The sequence below is a fragment of the Sinocyclocheilus rhinocerous genome, unplaced genomic scaffold (genome assembly GCF_001515625.1).
Source record: "Sinocyclocheilus rhinocerous isolate Xijiao unplaced genomic scaffold, SAMN03320098_v1.1 scaffold468, whole genome shotgun sequence".
Classification (NCBI taxonomy): domain Eukaryota; kingdom Metazoa; phylum Chordata; class Actinopteri; order Cypriniformes; family Cyprinidae; genus Sinocyclocheilus; species Sinocyclocheilus rhinocerous.
In genome coordinates this window covers 2,498,906-2,513,814 of record NW_015635305.1, presented here as the reverse complement: position 1 = coordinate 2,513,814, position 14,909 = coordinate 2,498,906, and the positions used below count along the sequence as shown (strand labels likewise).

General features: G+C 36.0%; 1 protein-coding gene across 1 annotated transcript in view; it reads right to left on the bottom strand.

Moving 5' to 3' along the window:
• The window catches only part of LOC107746867 (uncharacterized), a gene marked incomplete at its 3' end in the record, with an annotated part of 128,422 nt that overhangs the window by 8,759 nt on the left and 104,754 nt on the right, over positions 1-14,909 (bottom strand). The window contains exon 6 of the mRNA XM_016561196.1: positions 13,400-13,528. Within this exon, the coding sequence (XP_016416682.1) occupies positions 13,400-13,528 (129 nt within the window). The remainder of the gene's footprint in view (positions 1-13,399; positions 13,529-14,909) is intronic.

The window sequence follows — 14,909 nt, the reverse complement described above, 5'->3', positions numbered from 1 at the left end:
ATGAAAGAAAGAAAGAACAGGTGAGTGTTTTCCCATTTTAACATTAAAATACACAAGGCAATTAGCACTGAAAGAAGCAGCAATATGTATTAAGCAGATCGTTTTGTGTTAAAATCGCTCACTTTTAAACACTGTCACAAAAGTTACTTTGTGGCAAGGAATAAAGGAAACTTTTTTGTTCGTTTGTTTGTCACAGCGTAACCGTTTAATGGGTCCACGACGAAAGGTAATTTGTCACGATTTGGTACATATGTTTCACTTATGTTGGGGGTATTTAAAGCCCGAATTATTGTTTAGAACAAACTAGTATTTATTTATCTATTTTTAATAAAATATATTCATATGGCAAAAATAGTATAGCAAAAGTAGTCTTGTGTGCATGGCAAAATAGCACAATAATAGTGTATAATATCTCTAATTGGCTGAAAGCCCTTAGCAACATTCAAATTGATCTCTGACTGGTTTGCGCAGGAGATACTGATCTGAAGATTATTAGATGTACACTCACAATCAGCGGTAAGTTTATAATATACTGATCGTATTTTATATCGATAAATACATTTCTATAAAGTTCTTAAGCGTCATCAATTGTCAAAGTGCATATGTTTGGTACAAATTGCATGGTCATGTTGAGTATAGTAGATGATGGGTAAATTCTAGTTTATAATTGTTACAGAGGTAAGATCTGTGATTTAAAAAGTGCATGTTGTCAATTTCATGTGTAATTTTTCACAGGTGTATATTTTAATGAAGAAATTCTTTATTTATGACAGTTTTTCACGTGTTCGTGCACGTGTTATGGGCCATTTGTAATCGTCAGTGTTTTTTAAAGGGGTCATATGATGCGATTTTATTTTTTCCTTTCTCTTTGGAGTGTTACAAGCTCTTGGTGCATAAAGAAGATCTGTAAAGTTGCAAAGACTAAAGTCTCAAATCCAAAGAGATATTCTTTATAAAAGTTAAGAGTCAGCCACACCCCCCTAAAACGGCTCGTTCGAACACGCCCCCACATGTCTACCTCACTATGTGGGAAGATTTGCATAACGCCGCCCAAATGTTCACGCAAAGAAAGAAGGCGTAACTTTTATTCTCGCTGTAGTTTTGTTGTTGCCGCTGCCGCCATGTCGTGAAGACGCTGTGTGCTTCGTTGTGAAAGCGAAGCTACTTTGTTTGGTCTTCCAAAAGAGGACGATATCCGCTTCGTTATGCCTAGAGCTGATCTGTGCTGGTCGCTGAGGGAATACATCAACTTTCACCATGGACGAAGCGGAGTCCAGCCCAGGCGCACCGTTCTCGACCCTGCCGCCTCAGCTCACTCTTGCCCGGCTTCAGCTCAGGCTAAGCCGGGGCTTTCGCTCACGCTAGGCCGCTGTGTTTTTCGTTGTGAAAGCGAAACTACTTTGTTTGGTCTTCCAAAAGAGGACACGACTACAAATCAGTGGTTAAGTTGTATTTACAACACTGTTCCAGAACAGTTTAACCCAAATATCCAGATGTGTGCAGCACATTTTATGGAGGACTGTTTACTGATCCTGGGAGAGTTACGTTAGACTAAAATGCCGGCAGTTCTGACTCACAGTCTGTAAGTACGTTTTCATTTAAAGGATTTGCCACTGATGATTCAAACGCGAGTTTTGGGCAGTGTGGATTAACGTTAGCACTTGTTGTTTGTCATTTCTCTGATCACAAGTGCAGACATGGTTTTATGTTTACGCGGCGCAATGCAACGCAATGCGTAAAAAGACAGTATAAGTCATTATAATCAGTAATTATGTCCCCACTGGATTCAACAAATGCCTCGTTTGTAATGGGTTTAATGTTTTTGTCGGCCGGGACACGGCATCAACAGTATGTGAGGGGCGTAACATTTCCGTCTCACGCTTGAGGTATTCGGCCAATCACAACTTATTGGATAGCTGGCCAATAACAGCACACCTCGCTTTTTCAGACCGATGAGCTTTGTAAAAATCGACGCGTTTCAAAAAGGCGGGGCATAGAGGAGAAACAATAATGTACAGTATGTGGAAAATAATGTGTTTTTTTAACTTTAAACCGCATAAACACATTTCATTACACCAAATACACAAAATAATGTTCTTTTTAGCAGCATCATATGACCCCTTTAACTTAGGCAAGTAGATTTTACTCAACAACAACTAAATTATACAGAGCAGTAGCAGTAAAATTTACTTAAAATGTGTTAGTGCAAATTGTTATGAAGATTTTATCAAGTAAATCCTACAAGTTGTTATTTTCAGTGCATGTACATATTCCAGGATGACAATACCAAGATTCACCAGGCTCAAATTGTGAAAGATTGACCACCACAGAGTCCTGACTTTAACCCCATTGAAAAACCTTTGGTTGAACACACTAATATTTCAATGGACTGCCTTTAGCTTTGATTATATTGTGCATTCGTTGTGGCATTATCATGCAAGATTACAGCACTTATTGCCATCAAGGGTTGGATCAATTTTTGGCCGAGATCTTATATTGACAATGGGAGAGTCAAACCACTCTGTAAAGTTGTCTCCAGCACATCCCAAAGACTTTTGAATTGGATTCACAATGCGGTGACCAATTCATACAAGCAAATGATTCCTCATGCTTAATAAACCACTATTTCACAAGCCTGATGACTCTTGGTATTGTCATCCTGGAATATGGCATGGTTGTTTAAGAAGTGAAAAGCTATGTCCATTATCAGTTAGGGCTAAAAGCATCATTGCAAAACACACAACTTGCCGGAAACATGTTATTTGCAATAATGATCCAATCCTAAACTCTTCAGTATTTGCTTATTTAAATCCAAATGGCCAGGCAGTGTATATACAGTGACACATATTATCTATACATATTATAATTTCAAATTAACTACATACAAAATAACCATACCCTGAGAATTTCTATACTATTCACATTCATAATATCTATTGTGTCTGTTTTAGCAAGCTTTAGTCAATCCATCATTGTCTCTTCCTGCATAAAGCCTGACAGCTGTAGAAAATAGAAAATAAAGAATAAGAGCCGCTGTCTGTGACATAGGACTGTCTGCAACCATGTAATCTAAATGAATCAAGAGAGTCTCAACCACAGGCTTTTATCGAACCAGTGTTTCTAGTAATCAGTACAACAGCAACTGAAATTTCCTGGCTTCTCTTTTGCTCGATATTCAGCGTGGAGTGCTTTAATGTCAATGCTGTGCCAAGCACCTGTGTTGAGCTGGCCTCAGACCAGACCCCAATCAGGGATGTAAGTTTTTAACAATGACGGATGACCAGCTGGGTCCACTCAAGGCAGCTCTTGGCTGTCATTCAAGACGGTTTAAAAATTAACAGCCCACAAAAGTTTCCTCCATGCATTTCAAAACTGTAGTGACCACAAAACGCTTGACACATCTGCTGTCAAACGTAAAAGCCACATCTACCACAGTATTGGCATTCATTAGACAGGGCAACACCTGATGAGTGGAAAGAATCGATTGCAACAGAGAAGCAATGATGAGCAGTGTTTGCTGTTAAGAATGAATATTCTGCCAATAACTGGGATAGAATGCATTTTTTTTTTTTTCATTATAAGGATTGTGGCTGTTTGGAAACGTACTTGTTGATCTTTACTGAGCATTTCTTTTGTGTCATGACGTACATCCACGTAAAACGGATTATCAAAAAAGACAAACAATTGTAGGGGTTCAATTTGTCGGTTGTTATTTGGATGAAGGCAGATCTGAATGAGAAGTCTGTTGTTTACTCAAGGTATGATATTTGATTAAAAGTTACAAGCCAACAAAAAGTTCAATTAAACATATGCATGGATGAATTGTTCGCACAAGATCATTAAGATGCATTTAGCAAATAGATACAGTAAATGTTCATTTCATAATGACTTGTTTAGAAACACAAATTTTTTAGAAATAAAATCTTATCTATGAGTGAGTCGTTGAATCATACACACCGATTCATTTAAAAAAAAAAAAGCTGTTTCATTGAGTAACAAAACACTACTAATGCTTTTCACTCATAGACATGCAACAGCTATGCTGTGACTTTATCTGAAACTATTTTCATTGGCAGAGCAAAAACAGACAAAGTAACTAGCAATATTGGGTCTAAAATGTAAGTTACTCGATATTTAATTTCCCATTTATTAAACTGCTGTATAAAGACAATGTCACCCTCACAATTGTGTTGTTTTCTCAAATATCAGCACTCTTGTGATAATGCAGGAATATAAATAAAACTATACAAAGCATCAAAATAAACATAAAATTAAGTAGCACATTTTATTAGATTGACTGTGCTTAAACTCTGGCCAAACTGAAAGCATTTTATGCTGCCAGAGTAAAACGGCTGAATTACATCTAATTTAGGGAAGCACAGCTTAATAAACTTGTCTTGATAATCAGATAAAAACACTCTGTGTCTCTGCTCTCCTTTAAAGCTGATGGGGTCCAGTTATTTAGGTCTGTTTCAGATCTTTTCATGTTGCAGTACTCCGAACTTTTTTCAACTTTTCATCTTTAGTCAATGAAGTATAAAAAGGAAAAAAAAGTATTTTAACTGCAAAGTCTTTCAACTGCAGTGCCATCAGAATCAGACTGGCTTCCCAAAGCACAAAGAAAGATATTAGTTGCACGCAAGTACTTAATCCCAAGTATGGCAAGTATCCCAATAGCGTTGTTATCTAAGCGGTGCGTGAAAATGTTTGTAAATTAGTAAGAGCCTCTGACTACTCGTAACCCATTACAACTTGGAACTTTTCCACTTACTTTTGTATTTTATTAGGGAAAAGGGACACATAATAAACAATACGAATGCATCTTTATTATTGCAAAGCTATTGTACAATATAATCTAGAATAAAAAAAAGCGTTGGTTAAAAAATGGCTCTTTAAAACAATAATGCTGTGTAATGTCTGTGCATGTCACAGGTTTAAATTTTTACATAAATACAAAAGGGTATAAATTTGCATCGGCCTTAACTGATAGCATAACTAACTTAACCATAGTGGGATGATGAATTATTATTATTATTAATAACAACAATAAAAATTAAATCTTCTTCAGTAAATATGTAATTTAATTTAATTTAATTATTTAAAACATGAGATTTGAGACAGCATCAACAATAAAAATAAAATCTTCTTCAGTAAATATGTAATTTAATTTAATTTAATTATTTAAAACATGAGATTTGAGACAGCATCACCTAAATGGGCGACCACACACATACAGTACAACCTACATATTAAGTGTCCAACATACATTAACTGCTACTTAATCAGTCTACAAGTTGGTTGTCATTCCATTGTAAAATAAGAAGTTAAGATAATCTTCAAAGTGTACTTTGTAACATTATCTGTATGTCTTGCGAAAATTGATTTTTCCTGTACTGAATTTTTACTGAAATGCTATCCAATTCACATTCTGTTTGCAATATTATAGGCTTGGTTACTAATTACAAATATGCAGTTTTGTTAGTCCACCCGAGACTGACATTTTTTGTTTGTCAGGCTTTGTTTTTAAAATGTCTTCTGAGGGACCCGGTACATTCACAGTCTGCCTTTAGACTTGAAGGACGTAATTACTTCAGAAGCAACGAGCACTTGGTTGCTGCAGAAATCACTTAAGACCTGACGGCAGGCCTGAGTCCGACTTGACCTCAAACTGTCCATGAGAGCCACTCAGAGCAGCCAGAGGGGGGAACAATTCAACACACACACACACACACTCACAGATACACAGACTAACCTTCACGAAGGGTGGGCTTCCTCACACACAAACATACACACTTTTCCTATCATCTGGCCTGTACTGCAGCTCATTAGCCCAACACACTGGCTCAGCGCTCACCTCTTGGCTTTCTGTCAGCCGTACATGTCTGCTTGAGGACAAACTCATGAGCTGAAGGGACTCTGTGTATGTGTATGTCAGAAAAACTGCCAAAGCGGTGGGTTAAACCAATTACAATTAAGCAGGTCCAAAAATTCAGAGAGGTTAAAAATATATATTTATGGGTAAAAGTATGGGTTCAGTAAGTCAGTAATTGAACAAAAGAGACAGTCTTTCACAAAAAAGAAGAAACGATTTTTTTTTTTTTTACTTTCTATTCATGAAAGAATACTGAAAAAATTTTACATTTTCCACAAAAAAATTAAGCAGCACAACTGATTTCAACATTGGTGATAATAATGTTTTTTGAGCACCTAATCAGCAGAATAGACTGATTTCTTTTACACTGAAGACTGGAATAATGGCTGCTAAAAATTTTGCTTTGCCATCACAGAAAGAAAAAAAATTAAAATACAAATAAAAAACTTTTTACAGTATTACCGTTTTAACTGTATTTTTGCTTAAATAAACACAGCCTTTGTGAACATAAGACGCTTCTTTTAAAAACATTTTTAAAAAATCTTGACCCCAAACTTTTTACCAGTAGTGTTTATGCTAGACACATGAAAAGAAAAACTAGTCTAAAAAGATCCATCTTGTGCAATATGATCAAAAGCGATGACACTCATAACAAAAATGACAAGTCATATGAGATTTAACTCAAGGATGCCATTCATCGAAGGTCTATAAATACCACTAAATAACAGTACTGTCTTGTTTCATTAAATATTGCTGTTTTTTTAGTATGGAAATGTAATAACAGTTCTAGCAGATATTGCTGATGTGAGAATTTGAGCCTATTGATGAAATTAAAGTCTGAATTTAGTATTTGATTCAAATATCATTTGAGTGACCATATATTCAACTTCTTACAGACTAGAGGCTTCAGCAGACACACAGCAACTTGGGAAATATCCATGCAGTGCCTTCAGGCACATCATATCTAAAACCATTATCTCGGCAGTACAGGGCATCAGTGCTATTATATCGGTTTTTAAAATTGAGACATTTCATCAAACAAGCCTGTAATGCCACTTGTGCTGCTGCTGATTTTTTTGGCTCTCTGAGTAATTGTCACTTTCATTTCATTAAAAGAAAATTCCTTTTTTTGAGACTTTTTCAAAGCTGCCATTCTGAGTGGATCCTGACATGAGGATAAGCCATTACTTCATCATTAGGGGTCGAGCATTGAAGCTCCTATGACAGCTACTGCATTCACTTAGTACTCTTATTATTGTTATTCAGCCCAATGGGAGCCACTAGAACCATTCAGAGTGTTGTTGTGATATTTGGCTGACTGGAATGGTCCTGAAAAATCTCCACACCAGCTTTGCGGTCTTCCAATTTTTTTTTTTAATGAACCCCTTAAAGTATTATAAAAATTATAAATTGTCAGATTTTCACCAAAATTGGTAATATTGGCTTAACCCTATGTTACCTGTATGTAAACGGGTCAAGTGCCACGTTCATCCAATCAGTGATACTGATTTGCAAAAATTCAATAAGACCTTTAGCCCAGGGTTAACATGTACAGTTTGAAATGTCTGCTTATGAATACCCAGGAGTAATTGTAACCCCGGTAAACATATAATCAGTGTAAAACGTAAAACAACATTACCCAGGTTTCTGTTTTGGGTTATGAGAATTCCAGCAATACCCCATTTATAATTCCTAGCCAATGTATCACGACTTCGGCCTAGTAATGTGAACCGTTTCAGTGATCCAACACTCCATGCTCTTAGCATAGTTTGGGAGCTACTCCTTCTATAAATTGTCCAATTCTCACCAAATTTGGCTCCTGACCTTAAGACCACTAAGACAAAATATAATTGAGTGGATTTTTTTGTATTCAAAACCATGCTGTCACAGCTACAGCTATACTGGGTTGTGCTGACTCAATGTGGTATTTCTTTTCGGCAAATGTCAAAGTTGTGGCAGTGTGATGTAGTTGTTGCTGGAGGTTGGGAGGTTGTTAGTTCAAATCCCACATGTAGTGACTCGTGAAGCAGTTTTGTTTTGTTCTTCCCTTTGAGTTATGTGTTGAAGTGAAGGCATGACCCTTAATGATGTAATCAGGAGTGGAAACTGGAATATGAAGGGTAGCGAGGTGAAGCTAGGACTGATCAGATGGACCCTTTCTAACAAACCGAGAGAAATAATGCAAACTTGAAGACATTTGCCTGTTGTGTACTTTTCCAACAGTGCAGCCATGCCATTTCCCCCCTACTGACTTCTGTTTGAGGAAAACTCAGTCGGGAACTATTCCTCCATAATATACTTTGCTCTACAATTCACTTTTCAATTGTCTGCTCTGTCCAACTTTCTGATGACTTGCCCTGAGTCCAGGAGAGGCCAGGTGCCTGCCGGTAGAAACAGGAATGGCTCCTATTAAGTGTGGTGCTCATAAACCTGAGATATGTCAATGGAGCAGACATCCATCATCTAGCCGTCTTATCAAGATATTTCCCTGATGGCAGCATATGGCTAGAAGATGAAAATCATTTACTTTATGACCATGGCACCCACTCACAAGACTGGTCTGTGGTCTACCTTTAAAAAACCCTTTAAAATACCCTGGATGGCCAGTAAAAGACAAAATACTACCAGTCTTCATCTACCTTCCAAAGTGCTGAATAGAGAAATGTAATCTTCTCCTTCATACTCCAAACCCATTTTATCCAAAAATGGAGCAGAGAAACGTTTTTGAAGTTCCTTGGCCAAAAAAAAAAAAAACTGTATAATAATAATAAAAAGTAAAGAAAAATATTTTATTATATTTTAATATATTATTATATACTATATTATTTTAATATATATTTATTTTTTAATATAAAATATAAAATAAAATATAAAAAATAAAAATATTACAGTGAGGCACTTACAGTACAATGAAAGTAGATGGGGCCAATACATAAATGTTAAAATACTCACCGTTTCAATATTACAGCCACAAGACACAATTAAAGTTAACATGATTTTAGTGTGAAAATCTGTGTAAAGTTACATTACCACTCAAAAGTTTGGGGTCAGTAAGTGTCACGTTCGCTACTGTGAGGGAGCACGGAGCGAGGAACGAGGAACAAGGAGACGAGGAGACATCAACAAGGAGACTTTAATTACATCCAGGGAACCAGGAAAACACACGTAGCAGGGGAGGTTGACATATACAATTCCGGACAAGGGAGAATAGAACGGACTAGAACTTAAATAGGCAGATAAAGAGAGGCAGACAGGCGATGAGGATAACTAATAGAACACAGCTGAGATAAATGGAACTTAATAAAACAGGAAACAGGAACTACCAAATAAGGCCATAAGGAAACAGGAGGCAGGAACACAGGGAAAACAAACAACAAAATGGGAACACAAGTCTGACGGTAAGAGGATTTTTTTGGTACTTTCATTCAGCAAGGATGCATTCAATTAGTCAAAGTGACAGTAAAGACATTTTACTATTTCTACTATTCTACTATACTATTACTATTTATATTTTTAAAAAATGCTGTAACTTTCTATTCATCAAAGAATCCTGAAAAAATGTATCAGGGTTTCCACAAAAATATTAAGCATTAAATATTTAATAGAATATGAATGTGTAACTGTAATGTGAACTGTAATGTGAAAGTGTAACTGTTTACCATAAGAAATGTTTCATTAATATACACCAAATCAGCATAAAAGAATGATTTCTGAAGTATCATGTGACACTGAAAACTGGAGTAATGGCTGCTGAAAATTTAGCTTTACCGTGACAGGAATAAATTATATTTTAAAATCTATTTAAATAGAAAACTGTTATTTTAAAACTTTAATAATATGTCATAATATTACAGTTTTACTTTATACCAAACTGTAACGAACTTTTTTCGAGAAAAAAATAAAATAAAACTTAAAAATCTTACAAACTCCAAAGTTTCGTACGGTAGTGTATATCCAATTTTACAACTCCATCACCATAAAATTGTAATGTCATAAGCCCTAAAATGACTGCAAAAATGATTAAATATGAAAATGTAGGTGCTTTTATAAAATTATAAACTTCACATTTATGCTTTTAAATCCTCTAAATACTGGCCCCATTTACTTCCATTGTGCCTTTGAAAGGCACATACTTGCAAGTGCCTTTTATAATCTTCATTTAAAAAAAAAAACAAGATACAAGCCTATTGTATTTTATTTATTTATTTATTTATATTTGTGTTCAAATCAACATTATGCCACAAATGCTGTCAACTGAGTTTAACTTGCATTGAACCCAGAATATAACTTCAAGACAGTAAACATGAACAATTTCATACTTTATTTTTAGATGTTTGAACTTAAATATTTAACAAGTCAAGAGCTCCTCAATAAAAGTCGTATTATGCTCTCAGAGACTGAATTTTTGATAAGAATCACCTACTCTGGGAAATGGAAATGGGGCCATTATGTGATGACTCTTCACACCAATGCAGTCGCAGGCATTTAAGCTGACAAGAAACCTGTTACCAAGCACTCACTCTCCCTTCTTCATCACCAGCTATCATCCCCTCCCTCCTCAACAATACAGTCATAACCGCTCAGGCATCTCACAGCGTTCACTCTCGCTGCCAAACATCCCACCTTTCAGCTACTGAAAGCCTCATATGTGGCTTTTTAAAGTAACCTTTGCCACAGAGAGCTCATTCTTCTCTCATATTCCTGTTCAGTGCCACTTTAGGAAACATCCATTAAATGCATCAATTCAATCTGAGAGAAATGGAGGCTGTCGAGAGAACTGTGGCCTTCAACACGGTTTCAGTGGAAGCGTGAGATATCAACTAATAAATAGGTCCATGTTCGTCTTCTGTTTGTTTGGACGTGTGGACTTGGCATAGAAACTTTTAAGGGCTTTTTAGTGACACACAGATGAAGGCAGATACACATTATCAACAACTAGAAGCCAACACTTTCACCAAGCACCTGAGACGAACAAGCATGGTGACATTTGCAACCATCCCCCTTTTAGTTTTACACCTCTCATGCTGTGAGAACAGGCTGACACTTGCTAACATTTGATATTAATCAGGCTATGGTGCATCAAGTCTCTGCCACCCACAAGAATTTAGATGAAGAACTCCTGAGCCGTAACCCTGACTCAGTTAAATGCCATATGGGCTCTAAGTTTCAGGAGAAATGTAAAGATCTGAATTATTCATAATCCTTCAAACACCTTAGAAGTGCCTAGGTGACTCCATCAAAGGTATCTGGGTACCAGAGTCCCAGTGGGTATTTCACAGCCCGTCTGATCTTTCCAGCAGATGGAAGAACACTGCATTAAAGATATTCTTTCAACAGAAACATCAATATATATATATATATATATATATATATATATATATACAGAATGTAGACGAGGTCCCATAGTATTATATATATATATATATATATTTTGCTGAAGCTACACTACCACAATTTTCTACGACTGAAGTAAACTGAGACATGCGAGATGATAATTGTAGGAATTTATGTTAATGAAAAAGAAAGATTTAGGACAATAAATAATAAAGCAAAATCTCTGCTATTCTACCATTTTGAGAGGAGGTATCATGCTTTTGTGATGGATTTTAGGCAAGTATTTATAATACCCTCACAGATTTAAGGGTATTACAGATTATGAATGCATTCGCTCTGACAAGAACCATGGTGGCTGGTACAAGGTAATCCGTTCTAACATAAAGTAGACACATTTCAGAAGGTAAAAAACAATAATAATGCTCTTTTAATGTTTACCTGGATATAAACTAAGTAAAAGTGTAAAAGAGTGTATGTACAGTATTCGTGTAGCTTAAACTGTAGAGCATGGCGTTAGCAATGGTAAGGGAATGGCTTCAATTCCCAAGGAATGCCTTAAGTAATTAAATGAATACCTTGAATGCAATGTACAGTAAGTTGTTTTTGATAAAAGTGTCTGCCAAATGCATGCATGTAAATGTAAAATGTAAAAACATGTTAAAAAAAATGTAAAAAGTAAAAACGGTATAGGAGTCTAACACAACTATGTATTTCCAAAACTTTGCTTAAAAACATGTTGTACACAATCTTTTGTTGTGCAAATTTTTTTTACCGTTTTTAGCAAGTAAAAGGCCTTTAGTATCATTATAAAATGACAGTGTCTTTTTGTTATGAAATCTTTACTTATTTTTATAAAGTAAATGTAACAATTAGTGCTGTCAAATGATTAATCGCGATTAATCACAGTTTTTGTTTACATAATACATGTGTGTGTACTGCGTATATTTATTATGTATATATAAGGACACAAACATATGTAGAAGATTTTCAGGGATCTTAATTCAATATAATACATATAATTATGCCTATAGATAAGACGACATTATTCTACAATTATTATTTAAAGATACTATGTGTAGTAACTGTGGGTTAAAAGCTGCAGTGAAAGAACTGAGTGAGCTATTTAAAACTTGAAGACCCTGCATATATGGACCTAGAAATATACATGACAGCTATTGGTCATTCTATATATGGTAAGAAACACCTGTCTAAAAATACAACAATACATATATGGAATTATGTAACCAGCTCCAGGCATATATATATCTGTGTAGAAAAGACATTCGGGAGTTACCTTTGCAAACCGTAACTCGGCTTTGTTGTTGATCAATAAAGTCTACTGGCTTCAAAACCTCTTTAGCAATTTATTTTGAACAAGGAAAATTCTACAACACATACAGTATATATTTTGAAAATATTTACATGTAGGGTACAATGGGGCTAAAGGCGCCCCGGGGTAAAAGGCGCATTTGATATTATTTTCATCTAACCCACTAGATGACACAAAAACGTGGCATAGCACTTTCCAAAACATCCGCTTTTCAAGATGCACGTATTTATTTGTCTGATCCTTGACGCGATCGCGCGCAGCAGCGCAAAGTTGATTCTGTGCTTACTTGATATAATATTTTATTTTTTAAAAAATGTTGTAGATTTAAGTAGCAAATGAGAATCGCTAAATTAATGCCTATATTTATTTTTGAATGATTTATTTTCACACAAAATCTGTTGCTCCATTAATGTTCAATACAACGTATATATTTTTTCTGCAATTATACATTTTAGGCGCAGTGAATAGCAATTTTTTTCTTAAGGTGGGCCTTTAGCCCCGTTGTACCCTATATATTTATATTCATAAAATGTATATTATATATAAATATATTTAATATATAAACATAGCATATTTTTCTGAATACATGCATGTGTGTGTATTTCTATATACATAATAAATATACACAGTACACACACATATATTATGTAAACAAAACTTTTATTTTGGATGCGATTAATCGCGATTAATCTTTTGACAGCACTAGTAACAATACATCTTATATTGCTAGTAATATTTCAAGATTTACTGGACTGAATCGTCTTTGGTTTACTTTGATTATCCATAGATAATTTTTTAGAAAAATCACATTCAAATGTGAGTATGTTACATCACGGTTTTGAGGAACGTTTCTCAGTCATCACTGTATTGAACTGCATTATATTTTTTTGCCACCGGCAGGGTCTCTGATAGAGAGAAACCCATCGCAGTGCCAAATGACTGGGGCATGTTCATGGCTGAGGAGCCCTTGGAGACACTGGGCTTGGAACAGTCTGCAGAGAAAAGATCAAAGGAGGTGTTTAAAATTGGGACGGCGCACGTTTGCACTGATGAACTTGAAGGTAGAGCTAGTTACGAGAGATGTGAAATAAGAATGAAATAAAGATGTCTTGAACTCTGACGAATCCCTTGACTGAAGCTGACAGCTCAAACTCTCCACTCAGGTTACTCTGAGGCTAAAAGCATCTTCCTGACATTCCCGTCTCTTTGTGCTAGATCTAACTAGCATTTCAGCAGAGACATACTTTTTTTCTGTTTCATGCATATGCTTAGATGTCTGCGGCGAGATGACAGGTCAAATGATTGCTGAGCGTCTATGTAGTCTGAAATGATCTGAGTGGGGTGTGTGTTGTGTTTTATGTAGAACCACAGAACGGCCAAGGGAATGTCTGTTTTATCATACAGTATTTCCTTTTATAGGTCTCTCAGCTCTATGCAACTTTCATGACCCCCACACACAAAAAGTTTAAACCCTTGTATTTGGAGTTTCAAGTCTTCATTCAAATGGTGACTGATTTTTTGCAATACAAAAACAGTGTCCCAAAACATAAAAACGAGTTCATGATTGTTCTTAACATCTTTTAATTGCGGGCTTTGTCGTAACATGATGCTTTGTAAATTAGACAGGATGAAACACACTTTGATTAAATGTAAATTTGCAAAACAATGATGTGGAATTGAGATAACTAATTGGCACTGATGAGGACAATAAGGAAATTCTCCTCACATCTCATTGTTTCCTGATTGCCTCAGGGTGTGAACGTTCAGTTATGCTACTGAGGACTCGGGAGTCTTACAGTCATATTTCTCTTCTCACCCACGATTATTGCAAAATGCAGTGAATCAGGTGGAAATGGTATCATTATTGAAATGCCAGGTCGCTTTCCCCCCACAGCTCTGTTTGCAGTGCTAACAGTACGTATACAGTACGTATCTCGCTCTCCTACTGACACTCTTTCAGTTTCAGTTTCAGTTTCAGATCCGATGCTTCGATAGGAGGAGCCTGATTCGACTACCAATCTTGCAGTCGAATATTCGCAGAGGTGTTATCATCATGCCCAGAGCCGAACCTCCCTATACGCAAAATACGAAAGATGCGTAGGGGCCCCCTTGCTCTCAAAGATGATTTCATTTTAGTTTAGTTTTTGAATTTGGCCAGCGGTTATGAAAACATGAATGATCATTTCTTTTGAATGCGGTGCGCTGTCGTCCTTTCTACGTAAAAATCAGTCAAATCATGTAATGTGAATGTCGTACAGTCTTGCTCGAGACTAAAAAACGAGTTGAAAGCGTACCGAGCCACGGAAGAGACAGTGTTTCTCAAGCGCTTTCCGCGAGCGCGATTCGAGACGGAGTGAAACACGGACAAATGCG